The 25525-nt window shown below is 34.9% G+C and overlaps 1 protein-coding gene across 2 annotated transcripts in view; it reads right to left on the bottom strand.

The window, feature by feature from the left end:
* DENND1B (DENN domain containing 1B) overlaps positions 1–25525 on the bottom strand; it is a 266884-nt gene that overhangs the window by 207436 nt on the left and 33923 nt on the right. Inside the window, exon 3 of one of the 2 annotated variants that reach the window (XM_030818700.1) lies at positions 13659–15466. The exons of the other annotated variant lie outside the window; for it this stretch is intronic. Coding sequence (XP_030674560.1) covers positions 15318–15466 — 149 coding nt within the window. The 3' untranslated portion in view covers positions 13659–15317. Of the gene's footprint in view, positions 1–13658; positions 15467–25525 lie in introns of those variants that run through there. 2 annotated transcript variants of the gene reach the window in all.

Raw genomic sequence — 25525 nt, 5'->3', positions numbered from 1 at the left:
GCAATCCCTTCCATCTCAGTCTCCCAAGTAGCTGGGACTATAGACATGCACCACCATGCCCAACTAATTTTTTTGTTTGTTTGTAAAGATGAGGTCTCGCTATGTTGCCCAGGCTGGTCTTGAACTCGTGGGCTCAGGTGATCCTACTGCCTCAGCCTCCCAAAGTGCTACGATTACAGGTGCGAGCTGACACACTCAGACTTACCATAATTTTATACTTAGCCTGATTGAAAAAAAAAAAAAGGGTTTAAAGAAATAATTCACTCAATCATTTAGGGCCACAAATGACTTTGGTGAAGCCAGAGATCCAGAAGATCAACGCTTTTGCCATTTTTCCTTGGCACAGACTCCAGCAAAACACAGATTTACTGCATGATAGAAAGATATCACTCATTTTGACAAAGTAGTAATAAAAAGCTTCACTGATCCACTCAAAAAAGAATAGTATGATAGATTGTATTATAAACCTTAAGACTATAAGCAACAGTAAAAATAAAAACAAATTCATTGTTGGAAAGTCTTAAATTCAGACTACATCTAATCTTGATAAAACATATATAAGCAGATGTTTGTACAAATTATTTTGAAGTTAACCTATAGATGATAATATTTCATTTTAGCATCTTCTTAAAGGTCTAATTCAGTAGTTCTCAAACGTCAACAGAAGTATCTACACAAACAGATTGCTGGGTCCCACACACAAAACTTCTGAGGTGGGCCTGAGAAACTGCATTTCTTTCTTTTTTTTTTTTTTTTTTTTTTTTTTTGAGACGTAGTCTCACTCTGTTGCCCAGGCTGGAGTGCGGTGGCACAATCTCTGCTCACTGCAAGCTCCGCCTCCCGGGTTTACACCAATCTCCTGCCTCAGCCTCCCGAGTAGCTGGGACTACAGGCGCCCACCACCACACCCAGCTAATTTTTTTTTATTTTTAGTAGAGACGGGTTTCACCATGTTAGCCAGGATGGTCTCGATCTCCTGACCTGGTGATCCGCCTGCCTCGGCCTCCCAAACTGCTGGGATTACAGGCTTGAGCCACCGCGCCCAGCCAAGAAACTGCATTTCTAAAAAGCTCTCAGGTGATACTGATGCTACTGGTCTCAGGACCACACTTTGAGAACTGACGGCATGGACTATGTATCTCTCACAATGATTAGCATTATGTGTCACATGTTAAGAAATTTAATATTTCCTTCAAAAGGAAAGGACATAAATTGACACAAGTTAGACAAGCAAAGGATAACCTGGGCCCTAAAGTGGGCAGGGGAGAACATTCTAGAGTGAAGAACTAGTATGCATGACATTTTTATACATTTATAAAAAATATAAATATTCCTTAAAATATGACAATAAATAATTTATATTTTCCTTTATTACATATATACTTGATATGACAACAAATATATCTTCATAGGGCTAGAAAGAAACATCAACTATGCCACTTACAGCAGAAAATAATTTTAGCAAGAAAAATACCACCAAAATGTTTTAAAACCCAAATACTACTGATACTATAATTCTATTTCCATATCCCAATGAAAAGAATTTTATTTCAAAATTGAGTGTTTTGTGACACTGGAACCATATGATTTAAGGAACAATTATGGAGGACTATAGTTATGTGTACACAAGATATACTGCCTATTATTCCCTCTAAATTTATATGCTGTATGCTGTATACATACATATTGGTAGTCCATACCTAAACAAGATAGATGTCCTTTTGTACTTTTCCAACTCAGATATGTGAGAAAATTTTTCTTGCTGTGCTGTCTTACAATGCTTTCTTTCATGAATTTAAGCAATTAGTTCCAATATGAACAACAGAAAGAATATCCGTGAATGCAAAATATAATAATAATAATAAGGCCTCTTTTATTTACTTATTTGGTATTTCAAGAAAAGGTTCATTATATATGGATAGAAACTTTGTATTTTCTGAATGAGAAAGGAAATTAAATATTCTTTTTTTTTAATCATCCAAAGTTATACTGTATCCTGTGTCTAGAGCTAGTAACTATTGAAGCCAAGACTAGGATTCAGGTATCCTTGCTTCTTATATAACATCCTTTCTAAAATATGCTGCTGCAATTTGCTATACTTGGTTGATCTTTGACTTTACTGTTCATTCATTAGACAGTAATTTAAAGAACATCCACAAGTCTAAAAGTTTCTTAGTTATCTATAGGAAGACATTCTCACCAAGCCAAATATTTGTATTTTGTAAAACAATGGCCTAAATCTTACAGACTTCCTTTGAACGATACTTGGAAATTTGTATGTGAAGAAACCTAGAAAAAGAGATTAATTACTAATAATACTCGAATCAATACCTTCTCAATCTGAAATTAAAATAATTCTTCATTTAATCATGTAAGTTTGATTCACACATACAAAAACCTCACAGAAATGAAAACATTATTTCAAGATCTTTTACTTTATAATCACTTGCAAAAACAGAGATCACACTTCTATTTGTTGTTTTACATAACACATACATTTAAAATTAAAAGTAAGCAATTTTGAAAATATGTCCATTTGTTCACCATTCTAAAAATGCACATAAGCAATGGTGGAAATAAAATTTAATGTAATGATCCATTGTGATTATCCTCATTCGAATAAGCCATCCTGGAAAATCAAACTAGCATTTTAAAATAATTTTGGTGTTTTTGAAACTCAAACCTTAAAAAACAATTTGGATAATGGATAATTCTAACCTTTCTAAATATTTCTAGAAAGATGTAAAATCAGCATCACAACTTAAAATAAGGAAGCTCTTTTTTGAGCAAATATTAGCAAATTCTAACTAAGGTAATGAAAATGGAACTTCAAAGAACCTTAAGAAAATATAACTCATAGCATGTTAGATATATCATTTTGCTACATCCATTCCTTTTAAACAAGACCTATTATAATAAAATGAAAACCCTCATCAATCACCTGATAGAGTAATTCCAAACTTAACCAAACAGGGCTAATGGGTGAGAATTGAATTGAAAACACCTTGACAAAGAAAGCAATTTCTTTTCTTCGCACTCCTCTGAAGCTGTGGGTGATCATGGTAATCGAACCATCAACAGTGAGGGGCCATCTGTCCCAAGGGCCCTTCATGAGAGTTTTAAAAAAAAACCAACAATCAAAAAGGGAAAGAAATGCTGTACCACAGATGTTCAATCTTGATTAATCTATGACAAGGAACTTAACAACTGAGAATCAATGTTTTGACATTTTTCAGATACTAATCATTAAAATCCAACACAAATGTTTTTGTAAGAACACAGGGAAAAAAAGTTAATAGGTTGCTTGTAGAAAGACGATCTGTCATACAGAACCTAATATACCTTTGAGTCAGCTAAGATCTTAAAGTTGCCTTAAGATCATATCCTAAAGCAATAGCTTTTATTACGATTCCTTTAAGGAGGAAAGAAGGTAAGAGGCCATGCTTTAAGTTAGCATGAGACTGTTGTTTGTTATAATTCTTTATAATTTTTATAATTATAAAAAAGCAAGTATATGGTTAAATAAAAAGAAGACATGTATTTTTTTATTCACAACACTCATTATACTTAACTCTTTGAAGTAAAACATTTTCAAGAAACGGTCTTAATGTGAAACTTCAGAGTGTAAAATTAAACTGAACTGCTCATAAAACAGCTTCGTTTTATTCCTGACATTTAAAATCATGTTCTTATTACACCAAAAAGTAATTTTGGGTAGATGTGCAAATGCTTCAAAGCTTTCTTGTTTGATATAAAGGTGGTCTGAAGTACAGTAGACTTCTAATACTCCTGGATATAATAGACACAGTTTCAATGATTTGGGAATAAGCTAAAATTCATGAACAGAATCATACTAACTACAAAAATGACTTAAAGTTCACTAACATAAAAACATGTATAAGCTACATTAAGAATAACTGCTAAAAATATTTTAAAATTAATTTTAAAATGAAAAATACATTAAAACAAAACATCAAAGAACCAAATTAAACCATGCATGACCTTTCTTTCAGGATACTTTCAAGTTAGAATAAAAGTAAATGTAGAATAAATTTAAGATTCTAACAAATATAATAAAGTCACTAAGAAACTTACTGTAAATGCAATAACTCTTATTTATCTTTGTATCTACAAAGCCTAGGAATGGATCCTGTCCAAAGAGATGGCACCTCAGGCACATGACAAAAGGAAAGTACAAATGCCCTCTTGAAGAAGAAACACTCAACTCAGGTCTTGCCTAACATAAATGTGTATTCAAAATTACTACAGAAAATCTAAACACCTGTGATTACAACCATCAGACACAAAGAATGGGATTAAGATACTAATTCTTTTTGTTCCTCCCACACAGGCTTCAGATATTAAAATTACCTGAAACTGCATATAAGGATATTTAAAATGTTATACAATAAAATAATAAAACATGAACTAGCAAATTTTGAAAACTAGAACTTTTAAAAATATAAAAATATAACCTATGAAATTAAAAGCTCAATGAATAGAATAGCACATCTTATAAAACTGAAGACAGAAATAGTGAACTAAGTCAGAAACAAATGATATTAAACAGACTGAGCCATAAAGAGAAAAAATAAATGAGAAAAATAAAAAAGGTTAAGAAAAATAGAGACCAGAATAAAATAAATCTATTTAAATTTCTAAAAGATCAGACCAAAGACACCAGAGTGTGTATAATGGAGGAGGGAAGAAAATAATATTAGAAGAAATAAAGGCTGATTTTCCAAAACTGATAAAAGACAATCTTTAGATTTGGAAATGACAACAAACCCAAGCAAGATCTCAAGAAAGACATGACTAGAGACATCACAATGAAATTCCAAAGTATAAAAAGATATGGATACCTTTTAAAGCATCCTAGAGAGAAAAAAGGTAAGTAGAAAACTACATACATTATTACACTGACAGCAGACTTCTCAATAGCAGCAATGGAAGCCAGAAGACAGTGGAATAATATACTCAAAAACTTAAGAACTGTGCAAACAGGAATGTAGGGAAAATAAATATATTTTCAGAAAGACAAAACTGAAAGATTTACCAAGAATAGACCCTTTCTAAAGGAGCAGCTAAAGAAATTGTAACAGAAAAATTCTCCTTTTTTATAAAATGCAAGAAATTATATATTTCTTTTATGCAAACATATATACAAAACATTTACTGAAGCACTGTTTACAATTAGCAAAGTTTTGAAAGATAACCTATATGTCCATCAATATGAAAATGATTATACTATTATTATTCTATGAAACACTATACAACCCTGAAAAAGACTATAGCCTTGAAAAAAAAAGTTATATTTGTTCATATGAAAAAAATCTAAAAGAGTGATAAATGAAAATAATGAGACAAAGTGAGGTCAGAGAGTTAAGGGGGAACAAGCAGAACATAAAGGGCCTTAAGAGTGATAAAAAGGAACCTGCTTACACTCTGGGAAAGGGAGCCACAGCAGCATTTGAATAGAGAGGAGACATGCTCTGACATATTTTAACAGGATCACCCTGGCTTCTGTGTTGAGTATAAACTGAAAGGTAATAAAATAATGAACCCAGTTATGATGCTACAGATAATATTTAAAATGAACCTCTTAGGAAAAGAACTTATATCATTCATATATATATATATACATGAATGACTCAGATATATAGATATATAGATACACACATATATATATACACACACACATATACATATATATAGACAATTTGTGGTAAAATATCAGGGAAGGAAGCAGATAACATAAAATTTACAAGATGATCTACCCTTCTGAGACAGAATTCATGGCAAGGGCAATAAGGGTCCAAGAGTCCAATGGAAACTCTCCCAGTAGATTATAGTGGGTGTTTTATGAATCTGACCTGGACCCAGTGATCTTGCTGGATGTAAATACTCTGGACAGGAAAGAATAGTGTTTTATACAACTAAATGAGTTCTAGACCTGCAGAACTTCAGCACAGATGATGATAAGCCCTCCCTACTCACTTTGCAGAAACGCAACCCAGGCTGTGAAGGATCATATGACATTAAAACTACAAAGACCTGTGACTAGGAACATCATCATGAATGGCAGTCCAGGAGCCAAGTGCAGCAATAATGAAATAGGATATACTTCAAACAGTGGGCTAAGATGAGGGTGAATATCACTGTGAGCACCCACCAGTGTCAGAAGCATAATCCTAGGTGAAGCACTAAAACAAGGCCTAGACAAATGATTGCATCAGTGACATGGAAATAATCACAGTGAGACATTAAGAGCAAAGGCATGAAGCACAGTAGTTGAGGTAGACAAGCAATTCCTCAGTACTTATGAGATACCCCTGGAGGGCCACAGAAATACTAAAAGAGAATGAATACCTCAAAATGGGATTGAGACCCAGAATGTACTCAGACAAAGGTTATCAAGCTGGAAAAAAACTGAATCTAAATATCAGTGTGATGTGATGTCATCTACACCTTCAGGTTAGAGAAACCTAAGGACTTGCGGGGAACACCTTTCAAATGTTCATAATAAAAACTAAGAAACTTGTTAACGTAAAACTATAATAATAAAATGAACACAACATAGCTATTACATTTCAGTTCACAGGTCTCTGTTGATGTAGAATGAAAAGCAAATGAAAGTAGAGATGTGAATATTTTATTGTTTCTAATTAAATATGTTGTTTTATTGCTAAAATCTACCCTGATGGTATCCAGAATTTCCTTAAACTAGTAATGGGTAAATATCATTAACCTTTGAGGTCAATATTATGACTGGTAAGTACAACACTATGATATTGGCAAAAATAATCATTTCTTTGAAGGGGCAGAAAACTATTAGTCTGAACGTGCTTACTAATAATTAAGTCCTGCAGTAATTTTCACCCATTTTTCTTAAAACATATAATTAGTGTCGGGCGCAGTGGCTCATGCCTGTAATCCCAGCACTTTGGGAGGCTGAGGCGGGTGGATCATGAGGTCAGGAGATTGAGACCATCCTGGCTAACACGGTGAAACCCCATCTCTACTAAAAATACAAAAAATTAGCCAGGCGTGGTGGCAGACACCTGTAGTCCCAGCTACTTGGGAGGCTGAGGCGGGAGAACGGCATGAACCCCGGAGGCAGAGCTTGCAGTGAGCTGAGATCACACCACTGCACTCTGGCCTGGGAGACAGGGCGAGACTCCTTCTCAAAAAAAAACAAAGAAAGAAAACATATAATTATCAAGTTACTGGGAATTATATTAAAAATGCTATGTATTTCAAATAGAAAACAGTGATCTGATTTTGAGGCCAATTGGACTGGACTCTACTAAGTAGAATTCAAGAGCAAACACAAGTTCACAAGGATAATTTGTCATGTGATATTACACAAAATTGCCATATATCATAGATCAGAGGTAAGAAGGGTCACAAGAGACCTTGTTTCCTCTCCCTACATGGCAGGCTCCTTTATGTTCCACTAAAAAAAGGCACATCCTTTTATATTCTACACGTATACAGGGACTGCTCCAAATCTCCCAGCTTCCCTCCTAAAGTGTCAAATAAATAGGTGAAAGTTCTTCCCAATGTCCAACTAATTCTCTCAGAAGATAATTTATTTTCTCTCTCGTTGAAGAGCTGTGAAAAAAAAAATGGTATCACCCCCACATATAATTTAAAAGAAATTCAAAAACTTTTACTGAAATTCTATTTCCCATTGTTCAGAAATATTTCCTATATATTTACACAGTGGTTCTCAACCCTTTCTGTTCATTAGATTATCTAAGGAAGATCATTTAAATTTTTAAAAAGTGACCCTTCACCCCACCCAATACCATTCTAGACACATCTACAATTGTTTAAAAACTCCACAGGTGATTCTTATGTGCTGTTCTGGTTGAAAACTACTGCCACAAATCTTTCTGTAAAGAAATTTTTCTCAAGCCTTTTAAAAACCTTCTGCCATTTTTCAAGTTTCAAATATTGTTTTAAACCGGACTAAAAACAAGAAATAATATATAATGTGATATCTAAAACTAAGTGTTTTTATAGATATTCATAAGCATAAATGAAGCAAAAATTCTGTATCTCAAAATCAGTTTTCCCAATGACATGATTACACCATCCCCTTGACTAGTGTCCAACACTGAACCACATCCCTCTCACTCTACCTATGGAACCCAGACACCAATGCTAAAAGTTTCAGAATCAGCCTTCACATGCCTTCATCCTCTACATCTAATCAGCTGCCTAACCACGTTAGGTATTTCTTCAAAATGTAGCTGTCATCCATCCCTCCTCTTCCATATTCATCTTACTCTAAATTCTTACTGCCTAATTAGTCTTCTTGCCACTCAGCTCTTCTCAACTCACTGTCACTAAATTAATCTTAAGAGTTTTTATTATTCCTCCCTTCACAGAAAAATATTCAGTGGCTCACTACTGCCTAACAAAACCCAACTCATCAAACTGTGTTAATATTTAATGCCTCATATAGAACTTTCAAATTTTAACATAATAACTCCATATATTAAAACCAGTGTTGCAAAATTCTGCACTTCCTACCCAATTCCATCCTACCTATCTAAATGTATTTCCCACCAACTCCAATGCAAATTTTCTACTCAATCCCAGTGTCCTTTCACATAAATAAAATTTATTCCCAATTCCAAGGATTTACTTATACTCCAACACATGCTGCACCCCCTTCTGAAATCCTATGTTCACTTTTCTCTGTCTCTCAAAAATCAATGCATTATTCCTGATCTATGCTATGAGACCTTCTCAAAACACTACAACCACACAGACTATCCCACTTCCAGACAATAACCATTGCTACCTAACCATCTTATTTGTGTCTCCTCATTTAAACAAAGCTCCTGAAAGCAAGAATCATGTTTCAAATTTTAATGTATACTTTACAATGGTAGCTTTTTCAGTTTCTTATTGAGTATATTTTCCATTCCTTCCATTTAATGGATATATATATAATGCAAATAAAATTATTCTCTATCATACCAATTTTTCACAGTAAATGTCATAAACTTAATTTGCTTATTTTAATGTGCTTATTTTAAGAAGTAGCTAGCTTACCCTAACATAAACCTGATCAATTCCGATTTAAAGGTAATATAATAAATCAAGTAACTGTTAACACCAAAGAGAGTGAAGTGATCTGCCCTTATTTTCACTACATATTTTCACTAAAGATAACAAGCAAATCAGCAGAGTAAAGCCATTACTAATTAAGAAGGCCCCATACTTCAAGAAAGAAATAGGCAATTAAATAGTAATCACATAGAATAAATAAATAGGAATTATACAAATTATCCTTGGGCATCTGCCGCTGACATGTTTTTAGTTAGCCCCCGTAATGTACAGCACAATACCTCTCAAGCTTTTTGGTCTCAGGACTGATTTATTCTCTTAAATATCACTGAGGTCGTCAAATAACTTTTGTTTAGGTGAGTAAATGACATTTATGTATTAAAAATCAAAACTTAAAAATTAGTAAAGCACAAAAATTTCCAAGTACACACTTCATTAATCATCAGAGTTATAACTTCATCACATCCTGAAGCCTATGCAAAAACCTACCATACACTTGTGAGAAACGGGAGTGAAAAAGGCTAATAACGTCTCACTACTACGAAAAAAGTTCTGACCTCACAGAACCCCTGCAGTACTCCAGGGAACCGCCACAGGCCCCCAGACTACACTTTGAGAACCAAAGGTATATCACAAAGAATTTTAAAAACAGATTAAAATGTTTTTATGTATGGTATAAAACTTGTTTTCTAATTAAGATTTTCTTTAAAACCTGAGAAAAAGTCAAGGTATAATTATTTATTTATTACACAAATATATTCCCTTTTTACAGGTAGAAAAGACAAAGGGGAGATTTCAAGGTTAAATGCCTTTAGGATATATAGGAAATATAAATAAGTATAGTGAGCCTATAGAAGACAGACTATAAAAGGACATGTAGTAAAAAATAGATCCCACTCCCCTTCCCAAAAAAGCAACCATTATTCAGCTCCAGCCATGTGGAATGTGGGCCCAGTGTTGACAGATACTTTCGATTTTTCAAGAAAATCCAGAATATTTATGAAAACAAAATCACCTAATTTTTAAGTTCGGAAAAATAATTAAACATTTCATGAATACCATGTGAGCCAAATAAGGTGTGTCACGGGGCCATTATTTTGTATCTCTGTATTATGACATGGGAACTTAAATTAGAAAAGAAAAAATTATTTAAGGTTAATCACATGTTTAAAGTAAAAGGCTACTTGAATTTTTTAATCTGTTATGGTGGCTTTTAGACTGAAAATACTTTTTATCTAATTTTTTTCAAATGTGCCACACCAAATGCAGGAAAATTAATCCCAATTTTGCAGATTCTAAGGTTAACATTTTAAAAGAAAATGAACATGGACATTATTAAACCTGTTTCCTTGAACTTAAGAACATTTAAAAAATAAGTTAGATACAAGTTGTTTAATCAGAATCGATACATATATACATTACATATGCATATTATTTGACATTTTTGAGATGTCTGAATTTTATAGGCACACTATTAAAAGAAAATACAATCTCAGAATAGGGTTGATCACTTTAAAAATTAGCTAACAAGAGCCCACAATGTTGATATTACCATATGACAACTTCATGATTCAACATAAAGGACAATTGAAATCTGGGAGGATACTGGCCACTACAAAGTTTCGAGGAATAGCAGACACTACTTTATTCTGGTAACTTCTTGAGAGTATTTACATCACAACTTGTAAGAAACAATGAGAAAATGAGACAGCCAAAATGATTAAAACAGATTAGCAAAGAACTCATAAAGAGAAGAATTATGTCCTTTGGAACAACAAACAGAATCACACATTTAGAAAAATAATTATTGGCTGAGAAACTATAGCAGGAAAACAAACTGAAAGAAAAAGAATAAATTTGAAATTCATGACCTCAGACCAAAAATATGCTTATATTTGTTGTATATTCTAATCTATCCTCTAGGAAAGTGAGCAATTAATTCCCATTTAGGTTGTCCTAAAAAAAAGTAGTAAGGGAGTAAAACAAGAAAAGAGTTGGGGGATTATCATTTGAAGTTTAAAACTTTCAGTAGTATATAATTATATCTTCAGTGAATTCTTAAAGAATTCACGGCATGGTAGTTACGTGGCTGGATACTGAAGTCAAACTTCATATAGACATGTCATGCATTGCCATTCACTCATTATACACCAGGGGTGTCCAATCTTTTGGCTTCCCTGGGCCACACTGGAAGAAGGAGAATCATCTCAGGCCCCACATAAAAAATACTAAAAATAGCTGATGAGCAAAAAAAAAAAAAAAAAGGAAAAACTTTTAAAATGCTTTAAGAAAGTTTATGAATTTTTTGGCCACATTCAAACCTGTCCTGGCCACATGCAGCCTGAGGCCATAGTTTGGACAAGCTTGCTATACATGTCTTTCTCAAGCTACACAGCACTCTGTGCCTCACTTTTCTCCAATATAAAGTAGTGATAATAGCAGTACCCACCTTGAGAGATATTGATAGGATGAGGGGAGATTATATATATTCACTATATCATTATATGCATTCACTATCACTATTCACTATCACTTTAATTCATTGTTGTAAGGCAAGATGGAAAAAATGCTGAGATACTGATGCAGAAATTTGACCATAGTGAACAGAGATAATGCATTAAGCAAAATGATAGGTTATTACTGGCTCTTTCTTTCTCTTCATATAAATTTACCTCCTCTCACCCAGGAACTTCCCAAGTCTGGTCACTTGTTTTGTAATGCCATCCTTCTATACTTCTGTCTTAAAGAGTAATTCCTTATGAAATTTTTACATTTATGGTCAACTAATTATTAGTTCAAAACTTAAGAGTGCTGCACAACAGCTCACCACCCATTCCTAACTGATCCACATATGTGTTTCACGTGTTTTTCCTTCTTTCAACTCAGTCTCAACTTCTATTTTCTATACTTATCTCTTCGCCCTTACCTCATTGTCACTCAATCGCCAGCACAATCTCTCCTCTCTCTCACCTTCTCTATCTCCTTTTCTCATTTTCTGTCATGGTAAAAATGAAACCGGGTAACTACAGGAAGGAATGTGTATTGTTACCAAAGGGAATCTGAATAACAGAAGAAACATTAAGTTAGTTAAAAGACACCATGGCACACTGATCCTTAGAATATGACTCAAATAATACAATATAAGCTGCTGCTTCCCCATATATATAGTTATTCTCAGGAATAAGTTACATACATTAATACATCCAGGCAAGAAGCCCAAGTGCATAAAACCTTAATTATTGCTCAAGATTGATATGTGACTAACAAGAGAAGGAGAAGGAATTAGTCCAGGTTGGTAAATAAAAGCAGACAGATGACACAGTTATTAGCAACTTAACTTCCATCACCTTTAAATGGACTGTAACCACATTCCCAGTATTGATAATGCCAATATAAGACCAGACAGAGTCTCCGGATTCTTTGTACACCAAGATTGCAACCATCTCCTCCAAGGAGTTGTATAATAACACTGCCCACCAGACCTAGGTATCAACAGAATAGGTATCAAAATGCCAAATACCAAAGTGGAGAGAGTCTTAATTATGTACCGCAGATATGCATACATATCTTTATTATTCTACTACTTCTTTATTTCTATAGACAAACGTGATCATATTAAGCAAGGAAGTTGGGGGAAAAAACAATGAAGAAAAAGGATCAAGATTTTGTACTCACACAACAAGAAAATAAATATTCAGAACTTCACAGAAGTCTATAATGGAGCTTCTTAGGAAAAAAAAGTAAATACTAGACATCTACTGTTTCCTGCATTTATAGTGTGGTCTGCAATATACACTCTTCAAATTAAGAAGTTTAAACACCTATGTTAAAGAATAAACAAAAAAAAATTGGAAATATGCATGTATTATTAGAACTCAAGTATCCACCCCTGACAGTTATTTGCTTAACCTGTTTTTATAAACACAGCATACAGACCTTGATGAAAGTTTCTCCTGTTATTCTTCTACCTTACCCAACACTTTTTCCCCCTTACCAGCTTATTTTACGGTCAGAGGTTAAACTGCTAACCCTTCACCTTCCAGGAAAGTTTTTTTTCCTCTCTCATAAAAGGTTTTTCACAGTGTGCAGCAGTCGGATTAGCTCTTCTCTTCGAGAACAAAAGCTCTGTCTTTGTCTTCGTTGTTTGGGCATGGAGCCCCTACATCAGAGGAAGCTGCTCCTACTCAACATGCACAATAATGATATTGTGAGGCCCCACGAAAGCCTGGCCTCTCAGTGTCTAGACTCTCATCCAACCAGCTAGCCAAAGAGAAAATCCTGTCAAGCACTCAGCTGAAAATTAACTAAGGTATCCTGTTGAGAACCTGATGAAGATGTTATTTGACCATACGGTAAAACTTTCTATTGTTGAACATAAAGATAAGAGAAAAACTTTTAGAACTCAATGCTTTAACAATCCTGGTCACCAATTCACACATGGGTCAGTAAATGTATTTTACCAACATACAACCCCTTCCCTATACATGCTCTTAAAATAATACATAGGCTTATTTATGATATTCTAATCTCTTGCATTTAAAAATCTGTGCAACTAAAAGATACATTCAAAAAAATTACAAGAAATTATATTTTATTTGCAGCATTTACATTAAATATTTATCATTAGAAATTCTGCTACTGTATTTTTCACTGAAGGACCCAATCAAAATGCAGAAGTCAAAATAAAACTGTCATATCTTTTCATATTCCTGAATGTTTTAAAATATTGAAAAAGAGAAACAGTAAACTAAAAAGTAGAAAACCGATTAAAACCTAGAAATGAAAATAGAGTATATAAACCAAACCATTCTTATAAAAACTATTTGTAAATTTTTTAACCTGTAAAAAGTTAAACACATTAGATAAATTTAAATTCGGTCATATGATGGCAGTAAAAGATGATTCTCTCAAGTATATTAAGTTGTGGTTGAGTTCATGAATATTTACAAGGGGCTTTGGGGACTGCTGCAGTTTATGAAATATTTTGTAATTTAAACCAATAGCAACAACCAATATTGAAAATTATTAAGTGAAAACTATATATGATTATAACCACATTTAATAAGCTCATATTGAAATCTAAAAAGGAACGCACAAAAATAGATGTTTTGTGTTATTGGTATAAAAAGAAAAATCTTTTTCCTTCTTTCAAAATTGACTGCAATACATTACACTAGTAATTTAAAAAATCAACTTTGCAGAATAATCAGAATAGTTCAAAACCCTACAAATGGACAGCAATTAATGAAAGATAAGGGTGTAACTACTGTATACACAATTCTGAATTAAAGAATACATTATTTGTTACATACTCCATACAGGAATATAAATTGATTTCCCAAATTTTAGGAGAAACATAAATGTGTTTTTTTTTTAAACCTACAACAAACTTAACAAAAGAAATACATTTATTCTTAAGGGGGAAAAAAATCAATGCTTATACATAGCAGATGTCTGGCATGGAGGAGTATGTTCCTACTCTTTTAAAAGACACATGAAAATCTAAGCCTGGCAAACAAAAATATTTAAATTGAAGACTCTGGAACACAGTGAATAAGTGAGAACTGGCAGAAAATGTTAAATATTTCATTCCTACTTCTGTAGAAAAAACGGACAAAACTTTAACAAAATTTAAAAGAACATTTCATAAAACAATAATTATGCAATTATAAGAAAATAGATTTGGTTAAATCTATATTATATATGAATAATACAAAAGTTAACAGAATGGTACAAAAACCAATATTGAATGGGTCCAACATGCCTACCATTGAGTATTTTTTATATCAATGAATTAGCAATCTGTAAAATGATTACGGTACCAAATACATCCACCCAAATATTGGAGGCAGAATGGCTTTATTTTACTATATGTTCTGCAAAATACCTCTGCTTCAAGTGGTTTTATCTCCTCAGAATGCTACACAGCTCCACCTTGGCTTTTGGCAATTAAACTAAATAAAATTTAAAAGTCCAAGACCTCAGAGTATTCACTGTTAAAAAAAAAAAAATACTCTGAAGCTACTTCTCATGGCTTCTCGGGTACCTTTCCTTTGTTAGAAGAAGTGATCTAAAGTTTTGCTTAACAGTTTATGTTCACTTTAGTGTGAACTATGAAACATTCCATTTACAAAGCGTTCTTAGACTTTTATGAATTTTAAAGGGTATTATTCGAAAATATAGGTTGGGGCCATCTTTTCTCCTCCCGTGGAGCTGCCGCCATGAAGGTCGAGCTATGCGGTTTCAGCAGGTACAAGGTCTACCCTGGACACGGGAGGCGCTACGCCAGGACCGACAGGAAAGTTTTCCAGTTTCTTAATGCAAAATGCGAATCGGCGTACTTTTCCAAGGGGACTCCTTGGCAGATAAACTGGACTGTCCTCTACAGAAAGAAGCACAAAAAGGAACAATTGGAAGAAATTCAAAAGAACCTGCCGAGCAGTCAAATTGCAGGGAGCCGCTATTACTGGTGCCTCTCTTGCTGATATAATGGCCAAGAGGAACCAGAAACCTGAAGTTAGAAAGGCTCAATGAGAACAAGGTATCAGGGCTGCTAAGGAAGCAAAAAAGGGCTAAGCAAGTATCTAAAAACACTGCAATGGCTGCTGTTAAGGCACCTACAAAGGCAGCACCTAAGCAAGTGATTGTGAAGCCTGTGAAAGTTTCAGTTCTCCAGTTGGTGGAAAACGCTAAGCTGGCAGATTCGATTTTTAAATAAATATTGGACTTTAAAAAAAAAAGAAAATATAGGTTGGAATACTGCAAAACAACCCACTCTTTTGATTTCAAGCTCAATTTTAAGCTGCAGATTCCAACTTTTATTGAATTTGAATAGCAAAAATTTTGAGTCAGAGAGAACATAAAATCTACTCATTTTGAGAATTAGGATTAAATGGTTTGCCCAATTCTTTTTTTTTTTTTTTTTTTTTTTTTTTTTTTTGAGACGGAGTCTTGCTCTGTCTCCCAGGCTGGAGTGCAGTGGCGCGATCTCGGCTCACTGCAAGCTCCGCCTCCTGGGTTCCCGCCATTCTCCTGCCTCAGCCTCTCCGAGTAGCTGGGACTACAGGCACCCGCCACCACGCCCGGCTAAATTTTTGTTTGTATTTTTAGTAGAGACGTAGTTTCACCATGGTCTCGATCTGCTGACCTCGTGATCCGCCCGCCTCGGCCTCCCAAAGTGCTGGGATTACAAGGTGAGCCACCGTGCCCGGCGGTTCGCCCAATTCTTTCTTTCTATCTGTCTGTCTGTCTCTCTATCTATCGAGACAGGATCTCGCTCTCTTGCCCAGGTTGGAGTACAGAGGCACAATCATAGCTTACTGCAGCCTCAGTTGAGGCTGCCTCAGCCTCCCAAATAGCTAAGACTACAGGCGTGTGCCACCACACCCAGCTAATTAAAAAAAATAATAATTTGTACAGACAGGGTCTCACTATGTTGTCCAAACTAGTCTTGAACTCCTGGCCTGAAGCAATCCTCACACCTTGGCCTCACAAAGCACTAGGATTAGAGGTGTGAGCCACAATGCACAGCCTCTTATGTTTTAAATTAAAATAATAAATTCTACATATGTCATAAAAATCATCCCTGAGATAATCTGTGATAAATGTGTTACTATAACCTTTCTTTACAAATGCCCATACTGCATTCCCGTTGTACTGGAATGGCTATTCATTAGCCCCAGGGCTCTATTGATCTTGCTTGCCTTTCTCTTAGACTGCTATCCATATTTTTGTTATACCACTCATTCTGAAAACAGCTTCCTCTCTATTTGCGACTGCTGAGTACACACCCAAGCATCTATTCTTTTGAATGTCTCTACTTCATAAATGAGATTTCTCAATACTAGCATTTATGCAAGACATCAAAACTGTTGCTGTCTCTTGAAAATCACCGAAGACTGCCTAATTGCACATAAAAAAGCCTATTCTGAGTCTAAATCATACTTCATCTTTGATAAGCCCTCATCCATTCCTAACTCTATCCCAGTTCTTCCAATTGCACAGATAGGGCATATCAGAGACACTGCTCCTTTCCTACAATCAGCTATAAGGCAGCATACCAATAAACCTGACAGCAACATCTCCAACAGAATAGTGGGAAAATCATCTGCCCTATGTTGAAGTGGTTGGATCTAAGCACCACCATAGCCCTATTCCTTTAGACAACGGCTTCAAACTTTCAGATGCATAACAATCGCCTGGGAAACTTTTTCCAAAATGTAGATTACACTCCCATCTCCATCCTTAAAATAATCAAAGTATGTCCCAGGATCCTGACTTCTCAATAAATCATCTATAGCTCTAAAACACATACTGACAAACACTGAATAGCAGCTCTTTCTAAACACTTGTGGACATCTGTCTAGCAACATTAAACATTCCATCTTGGAGGTATGACAAAACTCCACAGGCCCCTGAAAACAAGGAGATTTTTGCACTCTATTAGACTTGTTTGCCTCTATCTACTAAGCATTATAGGAGATTCTCCTACTTAATCATTACGGTGAGAATGCGGCAATGATTCTTATTCATTTTTAGGCCTTTTCTTAGCTAGACAAGAAAAACATTCACATAGGTATCCAAGATCTAATTTACTACAGGTAGGGAAGCCTCAAGATTCTAATTATGTAAAAATTGGTGAATTTAAAAATAAATACTTAGAATTCTGCTTCAAAAAAGAAAAACAAGTAAAGTTATGTCTGCCTGTTGAGTTACACATCTCCCTTTAGTCTGGTAGAACTGTATTTTCCAATCACCTTGAGGAAATAAAGCATTACTTAGTTCTAAGACAAAATTTCCAGTATTATGCTGAAATTGTATTAGAAAGCAGAGGGTAACATAGATATCTGACCTGGAAAGCAGATAACCCAGCTCATTTTCTTCCAGCAGGTTTTGATTGCCTCCTAATTGCCTATAATTTATTGTCCCTATTTACTTTCCCCTTCAACTGTATTTACACAGATTTCTCTGACACCTGTTTATTACATTTCTTCTCCTCTCTGTCACTGATCCAGTATGCATTAGCATGCATGAGTACTCTCTGTTATATAACAGGACAAAGGGGAGTATCTTATATTATAACTGGAAAAGAAGCTTTCATGACAAATGATTTTGAAATAATGCTGAATTTTGAATTTAAGGTGCTATTTTTCTCATTTAGACATAGAAGTATCTTCCTTTCAAAGCCAAAAAATATCAACATTAAATCCACATAGAGAATGACAGCCAGGTCACAACAATTCCCTGTTTTCTGGGAGCTACATCTTATACCCAGGGTGGGTTTTCAGTAGTTGCAACCGCAATTGGTGAATGTGACCTCAGGCCAGAGCTGATAAGTCAAACACATGACCTAATCTGGGCCAGTTTCTTTCTCATAGAAGACTTGGGTTATGAACTGTGAAACACAACATGGAAGATGCTATGCAGAATCACTTTTTGGCAGAAAGATGACAGAAGATCCTCAGAACTTCCATGGTAACTATATTCCCAAACATTATTTACCCACGTACTTAGTTACCATAGCTTTTCTTCTAACCATAGATGCAGAATGTTAAAGCAGCACTTTTACATCCATAAACAGGACATCTGCTTCCAGCCAAGAGAAAGTACAAACTGTATTTGCTCTCTCTCTCTTTAAGAACTAAAAATCTAAAAAAAAACATTAAACAATTTTCAGACATTAGTAAATGCAGGACAGTGATCCCTGACGGAGATAAAACAAACAAGGTAAGCCTTACAATTGCTCTTACTATCTGGAATTTCCGGGATGTGGCACAAGGTGGGAGAAACCTAGGCAGAGCCCGGTGGTCTTCCTGAGATGAGGTTGGAAGGCCAAAGCATCTAGACTCCACGAAGAGAACAGAAGAAAAAGCTGCACAGGAATAGAGCTCTGGAGAGCTGCAGAAGGTTCACCACCAACCCACCCAAGACTTTAGTGCTGATGATCAGTGCACACATATGAGGAAACTACCAGACACTGAGGAAAGAATCACCCAAAAGAAATGGGGGGAAATCCCAGGATCAGCTGACATTCACACCACCCAGAGTGGGAAAACCTCATAATCAACAGAGTATCCTGTACAGTACTCAGAGGGTAATACCTTAGCAGTAGGAGAAAATCAGCACTGGACTGAAGATGACTCTGGTTTCACCTACCAAAGCTTAAAAGCAAGCCTCAAATGTTCAAACTGTTTCCAAATAACTTAACTGTAATCTAAAACAAACCTTAACTGCATATGGGACATATAAGAGAAGAAACCATATAATGCACCACAAAGCAAGTCCTAACTGATTTAAAAGGATTCAAGTCATACCACGATATTCTCTGGAATTACATTATCAAAATATAACAGAAACATCACAGGAAAATCCCCAAATATTTGTAACTTAAATAACATACTTCTAAATAACCCAACGGTCAAAGAAGAAATCAAAAGGAAATGAAAATCTAAATGAACTCTAAATGAAAATAAAAACAAAACTGATAAATGGATCAAAAGTAAGGACTATTCTCTGTGAAAGACAATGTTAGCTAAAAGCATGAAAAGACAAGATACAGATGGGAGAAAAAATGCAAATCCAACAAAGTCATTGTATCCTGGATATATTAAAATCTTTCAAAACTCAGTAATAAGAAACCAACCCAATAAAGAAAATATAAGAGAAAGAGCTGAACAGACATTTCACCAAAGAAGATACACAGATGGAAAACAAGCAAATGATTTCATCTTAATAAAACATAATTAAGTCTTAAAATGCTTCCACCAATTTCTAAGAAATCAGATCTTTACCTCTAAATTAGAATATGTAATGTGCTAAGATATTCTTAATAGTTCCTTTCAGTTACCCTATGAAAATTTTGCACTATCAAATATAATTTTGCATCAGCAAAGACAATCACTACAGCCCTGAACTTGTGTTTGATTTGGGGCTGGGCAGGCATATAACCTAATTATGAGCGCAAAAGGAAGGAGAGTGCAATTTTAATTCTGTTAAGTTGGTTAAAGTGAGACTATTGACAATGAACAAAAACTTGAAAAAGGTAAAGAAATTACTTGTGCAGACATCTTGGAAAAGTGTATTAGAAGTAAACAAAAAACGCAAACCCTTGAAGGAGCATGCTTGATGTTGTTCCAGGGATAGCAAGAAGCCAGTGTGGTTGCAGTTAGGAGAGCAAGGGAGAAAAGTGGGAAAGGATGAGGTTAGAAATGTAAACAAGGGGGATTTGAGCCAGTTACATGGAGCCTTGTGGGTCCCTGGCAAGTCTTTTATTTGAATGATTTGAAAAGGCAGAGGGATGAGTAAAAAAGGAATTATGAGCAAGAGATCCCTATATGGGGACGACTGAGTCTCAGAAAGTCAAGGTTTGAGAATTGAGGTTGTAGACAAATTTCTATTATTATATCAAATACACTACACAATATATTATGAGAACTATCAAAAGGAAGATGAAATCCTTGCTTCAGTGAGTTGATAATGTAGTTGAAAAACTAAACAATAATACAATTAAAATGACAGAATGTTTAAATTACAAGGGGCTTTTGGATAGTCTATAGCTTTTGTTTACCTGAAGGAACTTGAGTCAAGAAAGGGAAAATGATTTATGCAGGATCATATAACTAGTTGTTGGTTCAGGCAGAACTAAATTGCCACCTTCATTAATAAGTTCTCTTAAACTCCAGTTTATCAATGGTATGAAGGACAAGCTGAAGAAAAGACTATACTTATAAATCACTTTTGCAAGATAAATAAGCATTTGTCACATTCACTTGCTTTCCTGACTTCCAAATTTCTGTCCTACAATTTTGAAGGAAGGTGTGAAAAGCAAAGCTAACACCTATGTTGATAAGTAAATTTAGTGGATCGAAAGATAAAAATCCTTCTGTATTTTGATCAGAAAAGCATACAAAGCTTTTCATATGAAGACTGTATTTTCTTCCTAAAAAAAAAAGACTTTATTTTCTGGAATTTCTCTAGGCTACAAAGAGAAAGGATAAGACAAGTAAATCATCATCCTCTATGTTGATAAAGCTTGCTTCCTTCAAATCAAGATAAACACCACTGGCTGGTAAAAAAATAACATCTCCTGCCAGAGTCCTCTCACTGAAGCAGTAGTACTTCTGACATATCCCAAGATAGAGTAACCAATTAATTCATGTGCATATTCCAAAGATCATCACTTCCAACTCAACCCAACTAAGGATGTATTACCCAAAAAAGGGTTTAAAGCGATTACAATGATGCCATCCTTATTTACGCATATTTATAGAGCAAATAATCATTAAAGCAGTTTTAAGCTACAAATATACTTTTAAAATTCTAATGTTAGAATATTAATCTTCAAAGTAGAACAAGTCTAATGCGAGACTGTCAATACACAATCTTTAACACATTTCTGCACAATGGTTTGAACCTAATTATCAACTTGACAATTTAAAGTAATTATAAAGTAACACAAAAACATACCTTTTATGCCATTACTAAAGATTTACTATTTTAAAAAACTTCTAAAAGTAGTTTCAAATATTTAATAGGCAGAAAACTTAAAACATTGGTATCTATACAATCTCACCAGGTAAAGAATTTAAAATTTCAGTTCCATAATCCTATACACAGAATGAATAAAATGGGCATAAACTACGTACACTCAAAAAGAAAAAAAAAGAACTAAAATAAACATGGCAACCCACACCTGTGGTATGCAGAAAGGCAGAAAGAACATTAAACTTCATTTAGAGATTCAATTTGCAGTCTCAGCTCTTCCAATTTATAACTTAGGAATCTTAAGTATGAAAGAACTTCACTGAGCTTTAATTTGCTCAATAAAATGAGCATAGCTATTGAACCTAACATAGAGTTGCTGAGAAAAACAAAATTAATTTAAAATAATATATGTAAAATCCCTTTCAATCTATAAATTAGCACACAAATTTACATTACAAGGAGAAATGCTAAATATAATACAATGGCACTATTTCAAGTCTTAGTCGACACCATCTAATACAGCAATCTAATTTCTTTAGTAATTTTTTTCTTTCAAAAACTCAGTTCATAAAAAGTTTTATGTTATCAACTGTAGGCATATGTTTACCTAGAAGTAAATAACCACAAACTAATCTGTCATATAACATCCTAATTCTCATCATTACCACAACAATAATATAAAGGGACAGAATTTTTATACTTCAGTCTCATATTTCTACTGTGTGCTTTGTGGAACAAGACACATTTACTGAGTACCTACTTATATAATACTCTAAAGAATTTTTAAAAGAAGAAAAGATAACATCTCTGACTTTACCAATTTTTCAGTCTAGCTGGCATAATACTATATGTTCATAAATAATACAAATTAAAGTGATAGGAGACTTCACTTTTGGTCATGAGGCAGTAACAGGCACAAACCAGCTGGCCCACCATAAACAATGTAAAATAAAGTAAAACTGTACAAAATATTTGAAACAAATATTTTTAAAAGTTGAGCAATAGGAAAAGCAAGACTGTGGTCTCTGGGAAAAAGAGCACTACAATCTCTCTGGCTTTCTGTCTGAAGGCACTTTCAGAACTGTAGCACACAAAGAACTACAGTCTTTCTGAGCAGTGGAAAAAGAGAATAAAGTTTGGAGATGAAGCAAAATTTGTGGAAGAAAATATCAAATACAAGAAGCATCAGAAATCTGTATTAGGGTCATATTAAGTCTTTGGCCAAACACTAGGTTGCACATGTGCAGGGTGACTCTCTTGACAATGCCTGGCAGTAAATAGCTGAATGGAGATTCTGGTGGTCACATAGAACCAAGAGACAGAACAAGCAGATAAAACCATGGACATGTGAGGAATTCAATGGAGACACCTCAGAAAGGTCACACTGTTAGGAGAAAATTCCAGGGGTCTCTCACTTCACTTCACTTCTTTAGAGCCCGGATAGATGACTGGGTTTTATTCCAGACTATCTTTTCCAGGATGACTGACTGACAGGAGAAGTAATAATTAACAAAGTTTTAAACTATTAACACGATATTAACAAGATTAAAGCAAACACCTTTAGAAAACAGTCTCCATCCCAAGCAGAGTGCACATTACCTCATAGCCTTGGAAGACAGAAACACAGATATACCTTGAAGATATTGCAGGTTCAGTTCTGCATCACCTCAATAAAATGAGTATCACAATAAAGCAAGTCACACAAGTTTTGTGGTTTCCTAGTGCATATAAAAGTTATGTTCACACTGTACTGTAGTCTATTAAGTGTGCAATAGCATTATGTCTTTAAAAATATACAAACCCTAATTTTAAAATATGTTATTGCTTTAAAAAATGCTAACAATCTTCTGAGCCTTCAGCAAGTTGTAATCGTTTTGTTGGTGGAGGGTCTGCCTCAGTGTTGATGGCTGCTAACTGATCAGCATGGGGGTTGCTGAAGGCTAGGATGGCTCTGGAATTTCTCAAAATAAGGCAACAATTAAGTTTGCCATATCAATTGATTCTTCCTTTCACAAAAGATTTCTTTGTATCATAAGATGTGGCTTGATATCATTTTATCCACAGTAGAACATCTTTCAAAATTAGAGTCAATCTAAGCTGGTTACAATAGTGCAGGCCTGAAGTCCTAGCTGCTAGGGAGGCTGAGGTAGTAGGACTGCTTGAGCCCAGGTGTTCAAGGCCAGCCTGGGCAACATAGCAAGACCCCATCACAGAAAAAGAAATTGGATTCAATCCTCTCAAACCCTTCCCTGATTTATCATATAAGTTTATGTAATATTCTAAACCCTTGGTTGTCATCTCAACAATGTTCACAGCATCTTCACCAGTAGATTCCATCTTAAGAAACCACATTCTTTGCTCATCCATAAGAAGCAACTCCTCATACATCAAAGTTTTATCATAAGATAGCAGCAATTCAGTCACATATTCAGGATTTATTTCTAATTCTAGCTCTCTTGTTATATCCACCACATCTGTGTTACTTATGCCACTGAAGTCTTAAACCCCCTCCAAAGTCATTCATGAAGGTTGGAATCGATTTGTTCCAAACTTCTGTTAATGTTGATATTTTGACCCCCTCCCATGAATCATGAAATATTCTTAATGACATCTAGAATGGTGAATCCTTTCCATTCACCAAAGAGATTTTTCAATGTACTTTGCCAAGATCCATCAGAGGAATCAGAATCTTGGGCATCTATAACCTTTCAAAATGTATTTCTTACATTTAGACTTGATACAAAACTTGAAAGTCAAAATTACTCTTTGATCAATGGACTGCAGAATGCATATTGTGTTAGCAAGCATTAAAACTTTTGTCTTCTTGTATATCTCCATCGGAGCTCTTGGGTAAACAGGTACATTGTCAATGAGCAACAATATTTTAAAAGAAATCTTTTTTCTAAGCAGTAGGTCTTAACAGTGGCCCTAGAATATTCAATAAGCCATGCTACAAACAGATGTGCTGTCATTCAGGCTTTGTTATTCCATTTATAGAGCACAGGCAGAGTAGATTTAGCATAACTTGTAAGGGCCCTGGGATTTTTGAATTGATAAACGAGCACTGGCTTCAACTTCAAGTCACTAGCTACATTAGCCCATAACAAGAGTCAGCCTGTACTTTGAAACTCAGAAGGCAGTAACTGACTTCTTTCTAGCTCGGAAAGCCTTACATGGCATTTTCTTTTAATATAAGGCTGTTTCATCTACACTGAAAATCAGTTGTTTAATGTAGCCACCGTCATCAATGATCTTAGCTAGATCTTCTGGATAACTTCCTGCAGCTTCTACATCAGCACTTGCTGCTTCACCATACACATTTTCATTTTACAGAGACGGCTTCTTTCCTTGTCTCATGAACCAACCTCTGCTAGCTTCAAATTTTTCTTCTGCAGCTTCCACATCTCTCTCAGCCTTCACAGAATTGAAGAGAGGTAAGACCTTGCTCTGGATTAGGCTGTGATTTAAAGCAATGTTGTGGATGGTTTGTGGATGGTTCCATCAAGACCACTAAAACTTTCTCCACCTCAGCAATAAGGGTGTTTTGCTTACTTATCATTTGTGTGTGCACTGGAGTAGCACTTTTCCTTTCCTTCAAGAATTTCCCTTTGCATTCACAATGTGGCACACTTAGTCGGGTGCAAAAGGCCTGGCTTTCAGCCTATCTCAGCTTTTTAAATGCCTTCCTCACTAAGCTTTATCATTTCTAGCATTATATTTCAAGTGAAATACATGTAAGTCTTCCTTTCACTTGGACACTTGGAGGCCATTGTAGGGTTATTAATTGGCCTAATTTCAATGTTGTTGTGTCTCAGGGAATAGTGAGCCCCAGAAGAGGGAGAGAGATGGGGCAACTGCTGGTCTGGGGTGCCCCATCTCTCTTGTTAGGACACATACATTTATCAATTAAGTTTGCCATATTATATGGGCATGGTTCATAGTACTGCAAAACAATTAC

This window comes from Nomascus leucogenys, chromosome 9 (assembly GCF_006542625.1).
Source record: "Nomascus leucogenys isolate Asia chromosome 9, Asia_NLE_v1, whole genome shotgun sequence".
Lineage (NCBI taxonomy): Eukaryota > Metazoa > Chordata > Mammalia > Primates > Hylobatidae > Nomascus > Nomascus leucogenys.
This window is presented reverse-complemented; position numbering and strand designations above follow the sequence as displayed.